At 45.0% G+C, this 21,113-nt stretch overlaps 1 protein-coding gene across 1 annotated transcript in view; it reads left to right on the plus strand.

Annotated features, from left to right (window-relative positions):
* The first annotated feature begins 408 nt into the window (after positions 1-408).
* LOC142303053 (uncharacterized) overlaps positions 409-21,113 on the plus strand; it is a 45,251-nt gene continuing 24,546 nt past the window's right edge. The window contains exons 1-3 of the mRNA XM_075344187.1: positions 409-493; positions 15,220-15,264; positions 16,033-16,119. Of these exons, the coding sequence (XP_075200302.1) occupies positions 455-493; positions 15,220-15,264; positions 16,033-16,119 (171 nt within the window). The 5' untranslated portion in view covers positions 409-454. The remainder of the gene's footprint in view (positions 494-15,219; positions 15,265-16,032; positions 16,120-21,113) is intronic.

Genomic DNA, 21,113 nt, shown 5'->3' on the forward strand with positions numbered 1-21,113 from the left:
GTCCGTGGAACATCAGTGATGCCAGAAAAAAATGGACATGTCAACGTGCAGCAATCACGCACACGCGGGTACGCAGCACGGAGACACGTGCAGTGAAAAATCACTGACGTGTGAGCAGACCCATTCATTATAATGTGTCTGCGTATGTCAGTGATTCTGGTACGTAAAAAAAAAAGGACAAACGTACCAGAATCACTGACGTGTGAAAGGGGCCTTAGTGACGGATTCCATTTGTGTCAAAACAACGCAAGTGTGAAACTAGCCTTATGTTTACATACTAAATGAATGATGAAAGCATTTGTATTGGAAGAAGTCAATTGATGTAATTATGTTAATGATCCAAAATTCATTTAAAACACTTGTGGGCTCAGGTCCCATTGCATGTTTCTTTTTTTTTAGTTTTGTAGTGGTGAGTGCAGTGGGTGGTTAGTTGTGTGTAGTCACAGGCTGTGCAATGGCGGAGAATGCTAATGAGCAGAGCAGTGCTGCAAAGGTAAGGGGAGGCAGCTTGTACCTGCCAATGTTTGATGCATTTATCGTTATTTTTCTAATATGTAAGGTTGTGTGCAGGTACAGTGGGCCTGAATTGCTGTTTTCCCTAGACTGTGTAGCTGGGGGATGGCTTCTTTCAGACTTCTGTAAGTGAACCTCTGATATGAATGTTACAGCCTTATAAAAGCCTGAGACTAGGACAGATAACCCATGGCCAGTCTCTATAGGCAACAAAAATGCATGTAGCAGTCATGCCTTTTTGAAATTGTGAGGTGTCCCCTCTCCCCATAAGTCAGAAGAAAGCTGGAGTGTCTGTGTTCTATTTATTCCCTGACCTCAGCTCTCCCAAGCCATTGTAACTCTACTGTGGCTAACCTCTGTGCTTGCATCCATTGGGTAATGAGCAAATTATATACAAATGTTTTCATTCATTGTTGCACAAGCCCGCGCGCCCCCCCCCCCCCCCCCCCCCCCCTGTGTTTTTTTTTTTTTTTTTTTTTTTTTTTTTTTTTTATTAGCTTTGCACAGCCTCAATATGAGCTGCTGCAGTGAGCGACTTGACTCCTTCTCCCTGTGGCTGCGCTTTAAGTGAACCAGCCTAAGGCTATGTTCACATGTCCAGTAATCCTCTGATGAAACTGACCAGCAGCAGTCAGACTTCTTTTTTTTTTTTTTTTTTTTTTTTCTTAACTCAACTTTTCCTACCTTTTCATCATATCGGAGGCCTTCCATTCCTTGTAATAGTCTAGTTGCCCGCCTTTTGAACTGACTCTAACTTCTTAATGTCCTCTTTAAAATGTGGAGCCCAAAACTGGATCCCATATTCCAGATGTGGCCTTACAAGTGATTTAGAGGGCTAACAGTACATTAATCATGGGATCTAGTCTCTTTATAGACCCTAAAATCTTGTCTGCTGCCCAGTTTTTGTAACCTGACTACCCAAGTCTTTCTGCTCAGTAGTCACGCGTTTACTTACATTTAGTGTATACGCAGCTATAGGATTACTCCGTCCTAGGTGCATTACTTTACATTTATCAACATTAAATCTCATTTGCCAAGTATCTGCCCATTCTGACATCTGACATTTTTGTAATATTGTACTATCAAGGTCAGTTTTTAATATCCTACTTTGGTGTCATCAGTAAAGACTGACACTTTACTATCAATCCCATCCACAAGGTCATTAATAGAGATTAAAAAGAATTGGTCCTAGCACAGATCCCTGCGGCACCCCACTGCTGACTATAGCCCATTAGAGATGTTGCTGTTTAGACACCTTCCACAAGTGAATTGGATAAGTGCAATGTGAGAATCTCGCATTGCACTCTGACCAATGTTGTTCAATGACAGAGGAGATCTGCAAATGATTTTTTTTTTTTAAAAAAAAATTTCACACGTTGGATTGGCCTGAGAAAAAAATGCTGCGATTAAAAAGTACCTCAGCTTACTTGCACCCTTACAAGTCTGAGTGAGTAATAGTTCAAAATATCAGACTGCACTCGGATGCCATCTGTGGAGACAGGGGCTGGAGAGATTTTTTTTTTTTTTTTTTTTTTTTTTTTTTTTTTTTTTTCTTCTTCTTCTTCTCCACTTGTAATCTGATTCTCACATGTGAGAATTGGATCACAGGATCACCAGGAATTTCAGGGTCCCATACTCAATCTTCGTTTGTTTTTTTTGGGTACCCATTGATTCCTTCACCCCTCAAAATTAATAAAAAAAATGCTTTAAACATTCTAATTATTCTGGCATATAAATAATTTTGGTGCCTAATTGACCTAAAACAGAGGTTTATTCTGATTTCATGTCAGTGAGAAAAACATGCATGTGTCCTTTTAGACAGTGTATGGAAACTTCTGGTTTCAACTGCATATGAACATAGACCTGCATGGCTCTGGCATATGAACATAGACCTGCATGGCTCTGCTACATGAACATAGACCTGCATGGCTCTGCTACATGAACATAGACCTGCATGGCTCTGCTACATGAACATAGACCTGCATGGCTCTGCTACATGAACATAGACCTGCATGGCTCTGCTACATGAACATAGACCTGCATGGCTCTGCTACATGAACATAGACCTGCATGGCTCTGCTACATGAACATAGACCTGCATGGCTCTGCTACATGAACATAGACCTGCATGGCTCTGCTACATGAACATAGACCTGCATGGCTCTGCTACATGAACATAGACCTGCATGGCTCTGCTACATGAACATAGACCTGCATGGCTCTGCTACATGAACATAGACCTGCATGGCTCTGCTACATGAACATAGACCTGCATGGCTCTGCTACATGAACATAGACCTGCATGGCTCTGCTACATGAACATAGACCTGCATGGCTCTGCTACATGAACATAGACCTGCATGGCTCTGCTACATGAACATAGACCTGCATGGCTCTGCTACATGAACATAGACCTGCATGGCTCTGCTACATGAACATAGACCTGCATGGCTCTGCTACATGAACATAGACCTGCATGGCTCTGCTACATGAACATAGACCTGCATGGCTCTGCTACATGAACATAGACCTGCATGGCTCTGCTACATGAACATAGACCTGCATGGCTCTGCTACATGAACATAGACCTGCATGGCTCTGCTACATGAACATAGACCTGCATGGCTCTGCTACATGAACATAGACCTGCATGGCTCTGCTACATGAACATAGACCTGCATGGCTCTGCTACATGAACATAGACCTGCATGGCTCTGCTACATGACCACATCTTGCAGTTCCTGATCAGTGCAGAGCAGGAGAGGAACTGCTGGGATAGGCAGACTGCAACAGTTGAGCAGCTGTAGGACCTTCTGGTCATGTGAACAGGCACATAATCAGTCACATGACATAGAAGGTCCTTCAGCTGCTCAGCTACTGCAGCCTCTGTTCAGATCACAGTAGCTTCCCCTCCTGCACAGATCACATAGATCAGTGCAGAGCAGGAGGACAGAAGCTCTGTGACCATCTGGGCCCCTTCTTTAGTTCTGCTCTACAGGGCCCATACACCAGTAAGGACAGTACTGCACTGATGTGAGCCCTGTGATCAGTCGAATGACACTTGGCCCATGGTGCAGCAGAACTTGGGCTGAGTCATTAGCATACCTTATCTGATGCTTTATGCTTATCTGACCCTCTCCTGGCTATGAATTTTTCTTGCCTTTTTTAGAAATGAGAAATTTAATGACATTATTAGAGTGGGGAAGAAAAATTCCCTAAGTCACTATTCTGAATAAAATTATGATATAAAGCTGCACACTAACCACTAAAAATATAAACCTGAAAAATGGTAAAGCATTACTGCTATAGGGATACTATGATCAATGAAAAATACATTTAGCTATCTGGAAAAAAAGAAATACATAATAAATGGTATTGCAAAACTGCTATGAATATTTGAAAGTAGTAGAGATGTTTATCAAATGGATTGATCAATGCAAATGAGCCCAAAAACCAACGACAAGGTAATCTCTCTAATTTTTCAAGAACCTAACCTTAATGCCTCTCTATGTGCTACTAAAAATCTGCAGGTATGGGCAGACAGGCTCCTGGCTATATAGGATCATGATTTTCTGATTACTATTCTGAACAAAAGCTGAAATCATGTATGCAGTGCAGTTAAGAAGGAATTACAAAATATACATGATTGCAAACCTAAAGACGGGGATGTTAATTGGTAGGGGATTGACTGCATAAACATATCGCTAATTGTATATTCACTTGGTGTCAGGGGAAGACTTTATGGTTTATACTAGGGGGGTGCAAAAATGTATTTCACATACTTCTGTACCTGCATTATTTTCTCTACCAAAAGCTAAACTATAAAGGCACCACACAGTCTAAGATCAACCCTGAACATACCAAATGGCACTATATAAAGTATATATAGGTTGGGTGGGGAGGGGGGGCTTGTTGTGTAGCTTCATATTTTATGCATGGTTCACTGTCGATTTGTATTGCTTGTGTGTACATTGTATTGTCTGTAGGTTATCACCCCCTGTATTGTTTCTGTCACTAAAGGCCCCGTCACACTAAGCAACATCGCTAGCAACATCGCTGGTAACGAACAACTTTTGTGACGTTGCTAGCGATGTTGCTGTGTGTGACATCCAGCAACAACCTGGCCCCTGCTGTGAGGTCGTTGGTTGTTGCTGAATGTCCTGGGCCATTTTTTAGTTGTTGCTGTCCCGCTGTGAAGCACAGATCGCTGTGTGTGACAGCGAGACAGCAACAACTAATGTGCAGGCAGCAGGAGCCGGCTTCTGCTGAGGCTGGTAACTAATGTAAACATCGGGTAACCAAGAAGCCCTGTCCTTGGTTACCCGATATTTACCTTTGATACCAGCCTCCTCCGCTCTCACTGCCTGTGCTGCCGGCTCCTGCTCTGTGCACAGATAGCTGCAGCACACATCAGGCAATTAACCCGATGTGTGCTGTAACTAGGAGAGCAAGGAGCCAGCGCTCAGTGTGCGCTGCTCCCTGCTCTGTGCACATTTAGCTGCAGCACACATCGGGTTAATTAACCTGATGTGTGCTGTAACTAGGAGACTGGGGGCTGGTCACTGGTTGCTGGTGAGCTCACCAGCAACTCGTGTAGCCACGCTCCAGCGATCCCTGCCAGGTCAGGTTGCTGGTGGGATCGCTGGAGCGTCGCAGTGTGACAGCTCACCAGCAACCTCCTAGCAACTTACCAGCGATCCCTATCGTTGTTGGGATCGCTGGTAAGTTGCTTAGTGTGACTGGACCTCTAGTCTGGGGGAGGGGGTGCCTGGGATCCACCTAAACTCTCTGCTTACCTGAAGAATTGGTCAGTCAGGCTGGGAAGGACAAGAGGATTGATCCCCTGAGGGGAAAAGCTGAGGCTGCGGCCAGCACCCCAGAGACTGAAACCTCAATGTCCCTGGAGGACTGCTGGAGTGACTGATTTATGCCATTATTGGACTATTTTTACCCTTTGTGTGGTTGATTGTTTGTTTGGATTGTCTGGATTGAATGAAATATTCACTTGTCTCACTCTGATTGTGGGATATCGGAGAAGGACCCCATTACAGCCCCCCCATCCCCCCCCCCCATCATGCGCTGTTTTGGATAGAAAACCACCGTAGATGCGCTGGATAGACTACAGTGTTAACATGCATAGCAGAAATTAAAGTTGTTGGTGTAGCTACAAATGTGCAGCAAATCCTTTAACAAAAATGTTGCTGGCTCATGATCCAAGCAGCAAATTAAAGCTTTCAAATGTATGATCTCAAAGAATGTCACCTATAAGGAAACCAACATACTAAGATGACTGGAATAACTTTCACCTCAGTCTTGAATTGTTCTTGGTGATAAATTTGGCATATCTTTGGCGTGTCTATAATATCTTTTTTTTTTTTTTTATTTTGGGCCACAAAATTATAACCTTTTTATTTTTCTTAACACTAAAGTGCTTAGTAAATCAGCCTATTCTATTTAATTGATCTGTGTGATCTTGCTGTAGATTTTAATAATTTGCTTGAGAATGCTAAAACATTGAATGTGCTCTAAAAACTTACGTGAGCACTTTACCGGCTGTCCAATAAAATTTTTTAAAATGTAAATGTTTTTGTTTAAAATTGATGTGCACTGCTAGTGGAATGGTTTATGCGGTAAACTGTACAGGTTAGGTGTGCCCTCTAGTGGCATAAAGGGCTGCTGTGTCCGAGACTAGAAAAACAAAGGACTAGGGTAACTATATACACAAACCGGTCACCTAATGTACAGATTATAAATTGGGGACTAGCTATATAAAAGTCCTAGATGTGAAACATTGGTGTAACCAAAAGCAGCAGTAATTTAAAATATAAAGTATACTTCTGGTATTCAAAGCACATAACTCCCAGTAGGACGTTATTTTGGCAGATCTAGCTAATCTAAGCTGTACAGGCATATTTAAAATTGAACCAGTCAATGCTGATTACATATGTATATTACACAAGATCAAAATTGGAGAACAAGAACAATGTATGATCACTTTTGTTTGCTTTATTTCATTGTAATCTACATTTAACATTTTTGAAGGTTGTGGGTTTTTTTTTTTTTCTGGGGGGAGGGGGGTACACCATTGAAGATGCTCCCTTCAATATGTCCATGTTGTGCTCCTGTTGGGGTTGTGGCACTACTGGGCCCTCGCTGTGGAGATTTACAAAAGTCTCTTGTACAACAAATCGGGAACCAGTTTATTGGAGGGCACCACTCAGCTCATGCAGTCTTCGCTCTTTTGGGGATTTTCTGCCTTGACAGCTCTCGCTCTGGGTAATGATCCTCCTGCCAGTACTTGCTTCCTCCTGTAACTTTTTTTTTTTTTTCTTGAGGCTGTCTCACTCGGGCCCTAGGACGATATACTAGCTCTCGACCAGTTCAGGGTACTCCCAGCAGTCTCCATACCCTGACATCCCACCGATCTCAGGATGCTCCACAGCCCATCCGCAGGGTGAGGTCTTGACATATTGGAGGATGTATCCCATCCTGGACAGTCCCTAACCTCTGGCCTGTCCACTCACTTGAACCTCTGCAGCTTACCTGACCAACTGTACTGCATCAAGATCCTTCTCTGCTTAATTGTCCCTAGTCTCACCCTAGCAGATGGATAACATCAATTAACTTTTTCTAGTTAACTGCACCCATAACTAACATCGGTCAAGAAAGGTTTTTCATACAACCCCCTTTTACTAGATGGCCTCTCCTGGCTATTTCGGGGTCTGAGGCTCTGCTTCTTGGCACGGCGTGCCAGACACCCCACACATTGTTTTATTTATATAATATATAGTTTTTCGCCCCTGAACCCTTCAGGGCACTACTAGGTACTGCATCCTGTCAAAGATCCTGGAAGAACAGTGCCAGTACCACCAAAACATAACTCCCTCAGTTCAATTGTCCAATCAGGGGTGACTGTCTAGTTTGGGACTCAATGGATGGCCACCTAGGGGTGGAGCTGATCCAGTCCACTAGCAAACAACCTGGGGGGGAGGAGTGAGACAGTGGGTCAGTCAGCAGTGATGGTAGTTGGAGACAGTCGTGTAGCAGTGACTTGACTGGCACAGGAGAGTAGTTGCCAGGGAGGGTACAACGAGGTACACCTGGAACCAAAGCACACAGGGCACTGGGCCCTAGTTTAGGTGAACGCTTCAAGCTGCCTGACAAATACCTGCACAGTGAGGGAACCATCCAGGACCTCACTGACCCAAGAGTCCAGGGGCACTAGCAGTAATGATGGAGCCAGGGAACAGAACACTAAACCTACAGGGTTCACATTGCCCAAAGTACGGACCAGAGCCTGACCACTAACTGGAGGGGACCCCAGACGCTCCAAGCCACAGGTTCCACAAAAACAGGTGCAGGGGAAAGCCACCAGGTTACCACATCGGCACTGGGACTACAGGGACCAGGGGTCTGAACCAGCCGTCCAGCATTACCATCACTGTGAGTAACAGTTGCACTGCATTCCCATCGTGTGGTCTGTTCTTTCCACGTTCTTTCCAGACTGGGTCCCCTTTCCCGGCACCGGCGGGCTACAACCCTGTCCCGGTCGCCTCAGGTTCCCCGTGACGATCTCCATCGCCTGTGGCACTCACTGCCACCTAGTCTGGTAGTCCAGGGCTCCAACCCCCGACTACCACTTTCTCCAGGGAGCTCAAAGCTTCTCCCTGTCAGTGCTTCACGGACTACAGCACAACTCAACTTAACTCCTCTCGCCCCCTCCCTTTTTCCTGGGGAGGGGGTGAGTAGGGCCTGATTGGCTGGTGTACATCTGTGTGGGGATTGTGTAGCTGCCAAGGAGAATTGACTTTCTGTGACCACCTGGTTTTGCCAGGGCGTCACAAACCACTTTTAAAAGCAACCCCCCCCCAGGGTCACTGAACTGGGCAACTGCCATTACACACCTGTGACACAATCCCTATAATATATATTATATATTATATATTTTATATCCTGGAACAGAGTAGCCCATAACCCTGTGTTGAGATGGCTATAATTTTATCACCAGTATACAACTCAAATTAAATACCACTAATTTCAGTCCTTTTGGCCAGTATGGCACAAATGGGGAAGACTTAGCCTGTGACCTTGGCACCTCTTGTCTGTAGTTGGTCCATTTTCAGCTTAAAAGTAAATGAGTCCCGTTCACCCGTACGGCTAACTGAGTGAACTTGCTCTCAGGGTTCACGCTTGGTATTTACTAGACTATGCAGTGGGAAAGTCCTATCTTCCTCGTTGCGCTAGTACCCTGATTTTTGGAGCGGGTGGAGAACTGATCTTGAAGGCTCCATCCTCATCGGGTGAATTACCAGGATGCCTGAAGCTACTTCCTGCCTAGGGTCCACGTACCCTGTCCTGGCCCCCGCCCGGTGGTAGCACAAGGCCGCCGGCTGTCCTCCCCGACAGTCCGTGCCCCTTGTCACGATTCCTTGCGACCGGGATCCAGCTCCTACCAGGCCCAAACAAACATCTGCCACCTAGTAACTGAGGAGCCCAGCTCCTGACCTCTTCTCTCGAGTCACCACTCAACTGACTCCTGACCTCCCCTTAACCAACCCCCCCCAAGTGGCCAGCCCCATTCCCTTCAGGCTGTCCACTGGTGGGTGTGGTGCAGAGTGTTCCTAGCGTTTTGATTAGCTTGTTCTTAACACCAAAGGTCAGGGACCCGTAACCAAGGAGGAGGTGGCTATCATGCAGAAGGGCAGATTGCACAATACCCTGTGATGACCTGATAGGCCAGAGCATCACACTGGGCTAGTCCTTGGGGATTGGGAAGCAACTGGATGGTCGCACCTGAACTGCTCCTGAAGTTGCTGCTTTGGGTCCCAAAACTGAGATTCCACATGTGGAACCTGGGAGGGGGGGGGGGGCGGGTTTGAGGACCCACAGCCAGCAGGGCCAGTGCGACTCCTGGCTCTGTGGCTGCCTCAGGCTGCTCCAGACACGCACCACCACTTTGATAAACCATATGCGATCGCAAGTATGCAGTCCTGGTCCCTTGCTTGCCAATCTGGCATTCAAATAAATAGTGTTGTTGCTTCCCTTCCATGGAAGCCATAACCAGTCATGGGTCAAATAGCAGACCCATCCTGTGTGAAATGGGCCACTCTGGAACCTCCACCAGGGAGCACAAGCTGGGCACAGATCTTCTGCTCATGTTTCTTTTCACAGATTACATCAACAATCCAGGAAGGAAATTTGTCTGGTTCCTCACACACCTCAGAGCCAGTTTCTCTGCAGGCTTAACTGAAGCAGAAGGTACTTTTATCAGGCTTCTTTGACAGCCGTATCCTTAATCACAGGTCTTTTGGAGGATTCCAGTTAAGTGGATGGCTCTGCTGCAGGTAATCAACTGATGCTAACTCTCTGCACAGAGGAACCAAAGCAAAAGGTTTAGGTTTCACCTCAGTCTCTGCATCAGAAGGCTGACTTCCTCTGACACTCCAGGTGGGTCAGACATCTCCTGCCACTTTTAACACTAGAACTACTGGACTCGTGACACCTATATAGAAATACATGGTGCAAAGTAGTCAAAATGACTACCTCCAGTAGTTCTAGTGTTAAAGCCCTCCCGGACATCTGCTCAGCATTCTCGTGTCTATCAATGCCACATCCCATGCATGCAGTCATGTGCGGGGATGTATGCCTATCCAGTGTACATCATGGTTCTTAAAGGGCTCTGCCCGGAAGTCCACTTCTTTCTGTAGCTGCCACCAAAATGGTTACAGCCTGACTTTCCAAGAAAGTCTATCCCAGTCCATACCTGGTGGGGTTTCTTCCAGCCACCCCACTTTGTTTCAGCCTCTGCCCATTGCACTCTTCTATCCAGCAACAGGTGGAGCCACGTTCTCAATTGCACCTTCCCTGGGGCCAGCCACAATTTCTTACCTTTGTGCTATGGGAACATTCACGATGGGCTGGTTTTCCCCTCCACACGACGCCGGCCACTTTTTCATCATTCAGGAGCACTCTGGCAATGTCAGTCCACTTAATATTCTTCCTGCCCACAGGGCCAGGACACACAGGTTCACTCTGCTCACAGCACCACAGGTGATGGCTGGCATTGCTCCACTCTCCGTCAAATGAGTGTGCATGTGTTCCGCCCCAGCCCGACACTTGCGCTTTTGACTCGTCCGCCATCACTTCGCTGGTCACTGTCAGACATCGTACTTGGGCAACACATCACAGAAAACAGTTTTGTTTTTTTGTTTTGGTTTTTTTTTTTAACTGCAAACTTCAAGTTTTTATTCAACATTCATTCTTTGTTAGACATCTTCACACTGAACTCTCAGGCTTCATAAACAATTTCACAATATTCATTCAATTAATTGTAATTAACCTGATGTGTACTGTAACTAGGAGTGCAGGGAGCCAGCGCTAAGCAGTGTGCGCGGCTCCCTGCTCTATAGCACAGCGACACGTGTCGTTATGATCGCTGCTGGTTCTGCTGTATTTGACAGCTAAGCAGCGATCATAACAGCGACTTACAAGGTCGCTGTTGCGTCACATAAAATGGTGACGTAACAGCGACGTCATTGTCACTGTGTGAACCCAGCTTTAAGGACCTACTGGGAGTTGTTGGTTCATGCAATGAAAATGTATATGGGGGTGACCTGACACTTGAATTGATATACCATACACTGGTGCATTTATTTGTGTACTTATGATGATTCAGGTGACTTGAGGGTACTTCTCACATAGCGATAGCTGCTGAGTCATAGGTTTAGTGACGTACCAGTGACCATCAGCGGTCTCGCTGTGTGACACTAAGGAGCGACCTGACCCTGCTGTGAAATTGCTGATTGAGGTGTGCCGCCCCACGCCAGCAGCCGGGCTGCTCGGATCCGGATAAGCTGTGGCTCGAGGGGTCTCGCGGACACTTCGAATAAAAAGGGGGGTGGTTGTGGGGGATTTTTTTTGTCTGCCACCCACGACATGTGGTATGATGGGGTACCACCGCTGCTGTTGGTGAGCACCCGAGGACGTTTTTTAACACTCCGTGGGTAGGGGTGGATGCCCTGGGGCCCAGTGTCACTATGCTGAGGATGGTGGCTGCAGGGGCTGGGGCGCCCGGTCGGACCAGGGAATGTTAGTTTACTCGCAATCAAAGAAATCACACAAGTCCTGTGGTAAACCAAGGTGCCAGTGGCTGGCCGCCGCGGCCGGGTGTATTCTGGTCCCTCACCCGGGCTGATGGTCTGTCACTTTCCTTTGCACAGTTTTTAGTTATCCTTGGACTTCCCGGTGTGGAACACGGGAGTCCGCTCCCAGAACTACGGGTGGGAGTCTTGACCGCAGACGCTGACCCGTGGGATCTAAAGGGGGCCCTGGTGGATGCCCTATCCCCTGCGGTGGGCTGCTGGTCTGCTCTTTTGCAACTTTGGGTGGGACAGGACCTATAATCCTTGCATCAGGGTCCAGGTACCCCCTCTGTGCACAGTTTCCGGGTCGGTTCTCTGGTGTCGGTACCAGCGGGCTCCGGGCTCCTACCCTGTCCCGGTCCACCTCGGATCTCCGGCAGTAGTCTTCCCATCTTCTGACACACGGACCACCGTCTGCCACCTAGCCAGCACGCCAGGGCTCCAACCCGACGCCTTTCCTCTCTGGCTTCCACTTCAACTTCACTGCACTTTCTCCTCTCCTACTCTGCACTCCACTCTAAACTCTCCTTCTCCTTTCACTTTTCCACCCTGGGTTCTCTAGACCCCTAGGTGGGAGTTTTCCTTCCGCCTGGTCCCGCCCACTGGTGTGCCTTTCCTACCCGGGGGGGTGACTAGGGTTTTGTCGGCTTGATGTAACCCTGTGAGGGAAGGTGTAATGTGGTGGTCTACTTGGTGTGACACCTGGCGGCGCCAGGGCGTCAGTTACACACTGAGGTGTGCTGTCCCCACGTCAGCAGCCGGGCTACTCGGATCCGCAGTGGCTCGAGGGGTCTCCGGACCCGGGGGTCGTGCGGACACTCAAAGGGTCGTAATATGTGCAGGGGATTATTGTAGATACTTCGTGATGCCATCCACGGTGTGTGGTACCACCGCTGCTGTTGGGGAGCACCTGAGGCGATGAAGCGGCAGCTAGGTGTTTAACCCCTCTGTAGTTAGGGGTGGATGCCCCAGGTCTGTGTCCAGAACATGGGAGGTGATGGCCGCTGGTGGTGGTGTGCCGGACCGGAGGGTGTTGGTGTAATCATGATTAAATGATTGCACACAAGTCCGCTGGTAAACCAAGGTGTCAGTGGCCGGCTGCCACCTCCGGGTGTATAGTTCCCACACCCGGCTGGTGTACCAATGTCCCTTCCTCCAGCACTATTTTATTTTTTATTTTATATTTGATTTATTTTTCCTTCCGTGGACAACCTCGTGTGGAACGGGGAAGTCCTCTCCTGGTTCTGCTTTGGTTGGGAGATGTGCCCATGAAAATTGACCCGTGGGTTGTTGCGGATACCCTATCCACCGCATTGGAGCGAAACTGCAGCCCATCTGGGCTAACAGTCTGGATCAATGTCTGGAACCTTGTCCCGGCCTGGTTAGAGAAGGGGCTTGCAACTGTCTTCTAACTAGGGTCCAGGTACCCTGCCTGTGCAGTTTCCGGACCGGATCTCCACTGTTGGTACCGGCAGGCTCCAACCCTGCCCTGGTCCACTTAGGCTTTCCCGCGACCGGAATCCATCGCCTTTGGACACGGTCCACTGCTTGCCACCTAGCCAATAGACCAGGGCCACTACCCTGGCTACACTTCACTAGGCTCAGACTTCCACTTTTTTACTCCAACTTGAACCTCCACTTGACTGCCTCTGACACTGATACTTCTCTCTACTTCAAAACTGACTGGTTCCCTCCCCTGGATCCTCAAGATCCCTAGGTGGGCGCTCCAATCCACCTAGTCCTTTCTACCCCGAGGGGGGTGGCTAGGATTTTGTGGCAGATGGTACCTGATGTGGGATGGTGTTGTGTGGGGTGTAGTGTTTCTGTGACCACCTGGCAGCGCCAGGGAGTCAGTTCTGGTTCATCTTTTGGTCGTCTGCTTCCCGCAGGGCAGCACGCATCGGTGTTTGACATTTTACCAGACGACCTCGTTCGCCTATGTTGCTGATCAATATTTGAATCGTACTATGTGACAGGGTCCCAGCGACCGCCAATATTGTTGCTGCATCGTTGGGAAGATCTGACTGTTACACACGTCGCTACAGGGTCGCTAGTGAGCTAACGAGCCAAGGTGTTCACAGCAGAGTACTGAAACTTTCTGCAGGCAATAAAGCTGCTTGTTGGGCTGTACTGCAGCCTTTCAACAAACTATTTGCATACCAACAGTACCTAAATTCAGTTTAAGAAAAAAAACTGGGGTTCCCTGACCCCCACCTTCACACCCCCCCCCCCCCCCCACTTACAGGGTACACTGGCACTGATTTCATTTAAACTGTCATTGACAGAGGCATTTATATAAACTACAGAAAACTGAGCACACTGCTGCAAGGAGTCTGAGGAAAAACACAATACATGCAGGTGGTTGTAGTTACCGACTATTTTGCATGGTATGTAGCAGGCTCATCCCCTGACATTCTGTGATATTCCTTATCTGCTTGTGACAGATGTGTATTCTGGGTCATTAAGAAATAAAAAAATGTGCCCTAGTGCTACTAGGATGGGAACAATGTTCCATTAAGATGTCTCATCAACTTTTATGTGGTAATCCCTTTTAATTATGTATGTAATGATTTGTAAGTGCATTAGGGGTACTTCACACAGCGAGATCGCTGCGGAGTCACGGTTTTTGTGACGCAGCAGAGACCTCATTAGCGATCTCGCTGTGTGTGACACTGAGCAGCGATCTGGCCCCTGCTGTGAGACCACTGCTCGTTACACACAGTCCTAGTTAGTTTTTTTTTTTTTTTTTTTTGTTGCTCTCCCGCTGATAAGCACACATCGCTGTGTGTGACAGCGAGAGAGCAACAATCCTGAATGTGCAGGGAGCAGGAGCCGGCGTCTGACAGCCTGCGGTAAGCTGTAACTAAGGTAAACATCGGGTAACCAAGGTGGTTACCAGATATTTACCTTCATTACCAGCCTCCGCAGCTCTCACGCTGCCAGTGCCGGCTCCTGCTCCCTGCACACGCTAAGCGGTGTGCGCTGGTAACTAAGGTAAACATCGGGTAACCATACCCAATGTTTACCTTAGTTACCAGTGTCTGCAGCTTCCAGACGCCGCTCAGTGGAAGCACAGCATCACTGCTGGCTGGGGGCTGGTCGCTGGTGAGATCTGCCTGTTTGACAGCTCACCAATGACCATGTAGCGACGCAGCAGCGATCCTGACCAGGTTGGTGGGATCGCTGCTGCGTCGCTAAAGTGTGACGGTACCCTTAGAATACTTTAGGATTAGGAAGGATGGCAATCATTAACACTGCTTCAGGCCTTTTCTTGCACATGTCACTTGAACAGACCGGCTCACACGTGAACAGGAAGTCTCAATAAAAGTGTGTGGCGCTACAGAACTAGGCTCAATTGGCCTATACTTATTTGTACTTTATACAACTGTGGAGCCATTCTCACATAATAAAAGACTGAACTGAGTGTTATAATGAACTTGCACCATTACATAATTAAGAGATTCTGAAATTAAGAAAATATATACATCTCTTACTGAATTTTAATTTCTATTACGAAATCTTAATTTATTTTTTTATTTCTTTTCTGACACCCATTACTAACAAGGAAACCAGTGCAAGCACAGAAACAAGTGGTCAAGAAGACTCAAAGGTAAGATATGATTTAATCAGTAGAGGGATGTTAGAGATGGGCAAATGGCGAACTATTCAGGTTCCAAGTATGCTATCCAAATACAGAATACTATTCCAGTATTCATCACAAATCTAATGCTAGTCAATGGGGTACCCAAGCATTTGAGTATTTCCCGTAATACTCAGGTTTCCCCCATTGACTGGCATTAGGCTTGTTATTTGTAATGAATACTGGAAGAATATTCTGTATAAAGATGGCCTAATCTCAATGCAAATATTTTCACAATTTGCCCATCTTTAGTTATGAATGCTAGTGGTTTAAGACTATGATAAAATAAATCTTCCTGGTTAACAACCCTGGTAATGAACTCTGACTACACCTGTATTGCCAGTAAAGTAAACCACTGTCATGTGTCAAAATGGAACTGCTCTTATAGGGGGTGACAATAGAAGGGGCAAAGGCTACTGCAGTTCAGAACTCATTGCAGGATTTGCAGCCCCTTTTGTCTTAAGACTATACAGCAATATGGGCAAGGGTGCAAGTATAATGGGTGCAGGGTTTGTAATTGCATGTGGAGCCTAGAGGGTCCAAGAGTGTTGGTGTTTTTTGTTTGTTTTTTTTTCATATATGGGCAAAAAAACCAAATCATTAATTAAAAGATTTACAATAATTGGAGGGTCTGTTGGAGCTTCTGCTTTGTGGCCCAAAGTTATGTACTGCAGGGGGTGGATGCCCCAGGTGTGTATTTTTATTGTTTTTGAATGGTCTAACACTTATTTTCCATAGGTCATTAGCACTGTGCTAGCTGAAAAGCCTGGCTACACGAAATCACTCATTTTAAGAATTGCTCATGTCTGGCCTCTCAAATATGTGGTAAGGAAACCAGATTTAGGATTATTGCACATTGTTCTGTGAAAATGCTGGGTGTTTGGATTTTAATTTTGTAGGGCTTGTAAGACATTAATTGAATGCAAAATCATGCAAGACCAGAGGCAAGTTTTTATTTTTCTAATTTTTTTTTTCCCCTCCTCCTTCCCACACCACTGCATGTGTCTTGTAATTGTCGGGTGCCGCTGTCTATAATGAAGTGTCCTGCAGTATTTGTAACCTTTTTTAGCTGCACGGACACTTCATTATTGATCTGGGACTATGGCTTATTTTCAGGGGAGGGCTTATATTTAAGCCTTGCTCTGAAAATCCCTGCTAGGGCTTTTTTTTGGAAAAACACGGTAGTTAGGTGGCTGTGTAATCCTTAGAGTTCAAGTTAAAGCAAACTTGTATCAAGAACACATTCCAACATTGGCAAGGCACAAAAATATCTTTTGATGTTCTTGGCCTTGAGCCCTTGCCCACAAGAAAATGTACCTGCGGACTTTTCTGCAGGTATTTCTGCAGGTTCACACAGCAGCTCCCCAGAATCTGCAGCCATTGAGTATTTCATGCAGAATTTTTGTGCGACACGTGCGTTACTCCTGAGGATTCACTACCCCCCCCCCCTCTCTCTCTCTGTATCTCCATAGTAGAAAGTCAGGCAACCCACAGGAATAATTGACATGCAGTTCTTTGCAGCTGCGGGAAATCCGCAGCATTTTCCACAGGTGCAAAATCTGGAGCATTGAAACATCACTCCCCAAATCCCATTGGGTAACATGGAGCATGTCTGTACTTGCACAAACATGTGGATTTATCTTGAAAATCTAGAAAATTTGCAAGTTTTCTGCAGCAAAATCCACAGGTACTTTCTCCTGTGGGCACAAGGCCTTAAAGGGGCCTTATTTCAGTAAAATTGTGGTTTCTATTCCTAAGGTCATGAGTTTAAGCTTAAGTTTATACTTGGTGCAGGTATTGGGCCTGCTATCCCTCCTTGGAACCCTAATCTGTTCTGCTTACCAGGCTTCATCTTTGTTTACTTGACTTCTGATTCCAGCACCATAATACTGACCTTTGGTGCAGGTTTGAGTTTAACAAGTTAAAGGAAGTAGTAATCATTCTGTTTTGGGGTTTTGTTTGTTTTTTTCCAATTTTGGCCTAAAGTAGTGTTTAAGGGTTGTCCTACACTCATGCTGTTCCCAATTTCAGAAGCTATTGAAGCATAGATTCCTACCACCCCCCCCCCTTCTGCAAGATGAAGAATGAACAATTTTCATTAAATTATTGGCCATTCATGTAGCCAGAGGTTAAAGGCACTCATTTAATCAATATATTATTATTTATTTATTTTATTTATTTTTTTTTTTAAATCTGAGCTCTTATGTAAAACTTCAAACACTTTCCATTTTGTTGAAGTATTGTACTTTTGGACTTAATATATCTTTAGATCTTTCAGATATATGGGCTGTGTTCCCTCCCTGTTCTAATGTATTAATATGTAATACTTTCGTGCTGTGATGGTGGTAAAAAATAACTTTACTAATTGTTGGGTTTTTGTTTTTTCTCTTTTTTTTTTTTTTTCTTCCGCCAATGCATAACTATAAATGATAGCTTTGAATGCCTCCCACTACCTCATTCAGTGGTTTTGCAGAGCAGTTGTCATTTTATTTTGCTCTAGGTTTCCCATCCCATGATATGAATGGACTCTTAAGGGCTGGCATGGGTTTGTTGAAAATTCACTAGTAAGATATGGTTACAGTATAATCTAGCGTGTAAGGAAATACTGTGCAAAGCCTTTAAGGTGAGATTTGCCTTTTACACTTTTAGTCAAAGGCGAGAAATTAATATATGCGCACACTACCTAGTTGACAACTAACCAACTAATAAAAAAATTAAAACTTTGATAAAATGTATTGAACAGTTGGTGCGCACAAGTCATACAACAAAGTATGCACACATCCAGATAGGTCTCAAAAAAAGTGTGGGGATTTTAAAAATAAAACTCGGCCAATATAAATTAGCAGATGGCCTGCTCAAATGTAGTTGCTATGAGGTAATCGTAGGTATGTGTGCTAAATGCTATAGTACTACTTGATGTTGCCTGCAATAGTAACAAAGTCCCTACCACTATAAAGTGGGTGTATAAAATGACTGCAAAGGTAAGTTGAGTGTATATACCTGTGTGGGTAACATTGCCTTAATCAGGGAATGGTATCTAGGAGAGAAGTTTAAAAAGCAGTGCTGGCCAATAGGAATTTGTCTAGATGTGGCTTGCTGGATGTGCGGTCACAAAGGAGGTCGTAGATGCCACGGTCACGTGGCACTGATCAGAAAGGGTGTAAGTGGGCAGGTGACAAAGACAATAGAGGGACATGAGGAAACCATGAAGGCATAATTCTGGTTCTCAGATTCAAGGCCACAAGATGTATAACCTGAAAATTTAAGAGTCGAAGACACCTTAAACAAAATTCATTAAATTGGGAAAATGAGCCTGATTAGGTAGATAAAATGAGGGAAAATAGAAAAATTAAGTGAAATAAAAAAATGATACAACATACTTTAAAGTAGTTAAGTCAATTTTAGTCCATGCGCTTTACATATGCATAGGGTATACATAATAAGGTACAATAATCATAAATATAAACACACTAGGAAAGAGGGCTGTGCCTGCAAGGGCCCCCTCTATAGGCCCACCAGAAAATGGCTCGGTACCACCTGTATTCCCAAAGAAAAGCTATGTGCCAAGTACCAAAGAGTACAACATAAACACGAAAAAAGGCACCACGCTTATATAAAATTGAATGATACCTGACATGGATTTGTTGTGTAAAAACATGCAAAGATTTTATTCAAATAAAGTGGAAATCAAACATTTCAAATCGTTTAAAGTGAGTCTCCTGATGAAGCCAGTGCAGTTTATATAACACCGCCAGGTACCAATCTTCATCTTTAACCTCATACTGCAATACACCCACAGTAATGAATTATGTTGGTATTTAACCTTTATTGGTGACTATAGGGACCCTTTGGCTGTAACCATGTAGGTTATTTTAGATAATCACAATTTTATATGTGTATTTTAAATGTGTTTGCCACTTTATATTTGAATCAAACACATTTAAAATACACATACAAAATTGTGATTATCTAAAATAACCTACATGGTTACAGCCAAAGGGTCCCTATAGTCACAATAAAGGTTAAATACCAACATACTGCAATACACCCACAGTAATAAATTATGAGGTTAAAGATGAAGATTGGTACCTGGCGGTGTTATATAAACTGCACTGGTTCTCAAATGGGTTATGTATAGATTACCAGGGCCACAATATGGCTGATAAAGCCAACTCTCCAATCTTTCCCTAAGGTGCTGGAGCAGGGCATGAAAATAGCAAAAAAAAAATCTCTGGCCCATAGCCTGGGTGAAGGGGTCAGGATGGCACAGAAAAAAGCCCATGCGTTTCGCCAGTCAAGCTGGCTTCATCAGGAGACTCACTTTAAACGATTTGAAATGTTTGATTTCCACTTTTTATTTGAATAAAATCTTCATGTTTTTGCACAACATGGATCAATGTCAGGTGTCATTCAATTACTTTATATAAGCATGGTGCCTTGTTGTACTTTTTTTTTTTTTTTTTTTTTTTTTCGGGTTTATGTTGGGCTCCCTCTACAGGGGATGGGTGAAGAAACAGCTGGTCATGCAACTAAGGGGGGTTAGTGCAGATTGTAGGCATGTCAGAAGAGGTGGGTCTTCAGGTTCCTTTTGAAGGGTTCCACGGTAGGTAGGTAGGTATATTTCTATGCTAGCTAGACACACTGCTCCACTTTTGTGGGGGGTGGATGTTTGGTAGAGGTCCTCCTTATACCTTCTCATTAATGAATCATGTGTTTTTAGATCTTTGTATATGTAAATCTTTAATAAAAATTGATGGTTTTTTTGGAAATTCACACTCCTATGTGGTTCTTTTGGGACTCATACATTATTTGCGTTCCATGGTAGGTATGTTGTGGTAGAGTTCCAGAATGTGGGGGAGGCACAGGAGAATCTTGTATGCAATTGTGGGAATAGGACATACGAGGAGTTGAAATTGAGAACTTCTGAAGACTGGGTGTTGTGTTAAGGGAAGTACTGGGAGACTAGGTCACAAATGTATGGAGGTGACAGGTTGTGGATGGCTTTGTATGCCATGAGTAGGGTTTTGAACTATAGTCTTTTGGCAATGGAAAGGTAGTGAAAGAATTAGCAGATTAATCGAGGGCAGAGTTTAAGATTGGAAGGGTGTTAGAAGGGAGGCCACAGAGCAAATGTTTGGAGTAATTGAGGCTGGAGAGGATTAGGGCATACACTTTTTTTTTTTTTTTTTTTTTTTTTTTTTTTGTCAATGTTAAGTTTCAAAAGTCATGCAGAGAAAAGGTGACATGGCAGACACTGAGATTCTGGTTAGTAAGGAGATCAGATCTGCATATCCGTGTATTGTCATTTTGAGGCTATTTTCATATAGTAACATGGATATCAGACTGAGTAATACTAGTATTAAAGTCTTTAGGTAATGGATGTCCTGATAACTATTGTCTTGTTGCTAATCCTGCAGAGAATGACTGACACTGGGATTCCCAGAGGGGCATTGCAGCTATAAGTCCCCTTACCTGGCAGCCAGACTGGCTTGCAAAGTCTCCTTAAGGAGAATAGTGTTCCCCCGTGGTCCCCACATAGCTTTCTCATGAGCCAGATCAGACACCCCCATACTTTGCACTGACGAGGGGCAAGCACCCCGAAACACCGTGTCTGCAAATTGGGATTCTGATCTGGCTTATATATCCTGAGTCATATTGCAAGGATTGTTGAAAATCCACTTGTGACTTTTAGGATCGCTACTTCCAATAGGTGGCGCTGTGCTAGAGTTTGTCTCCTTTACTGGAGAGACAATTTGACACTGGGAGTCATCCGTATCTAGCATTTTGTTGATATAGCTGTAGTGAGTGTGAACACATGA

Source organism: Anomaloglossus baeobatrachus, chromosome 1 (genome assembly GCF_048569485.1).
Source record: "Anomaloglossus baeobatrachus isolate aAnoBae1 chromosome 1, aAnoBae1.hap1, whole genome shotgun sequence".
Taxonomy (NCBI): domain Eukaryota; kingdom Metazoa; phylum Chordata; class Amphibia; order Anura; family Aromobatidae; genus Anomaloglossus; species Anomaloglossus baeobatrachus.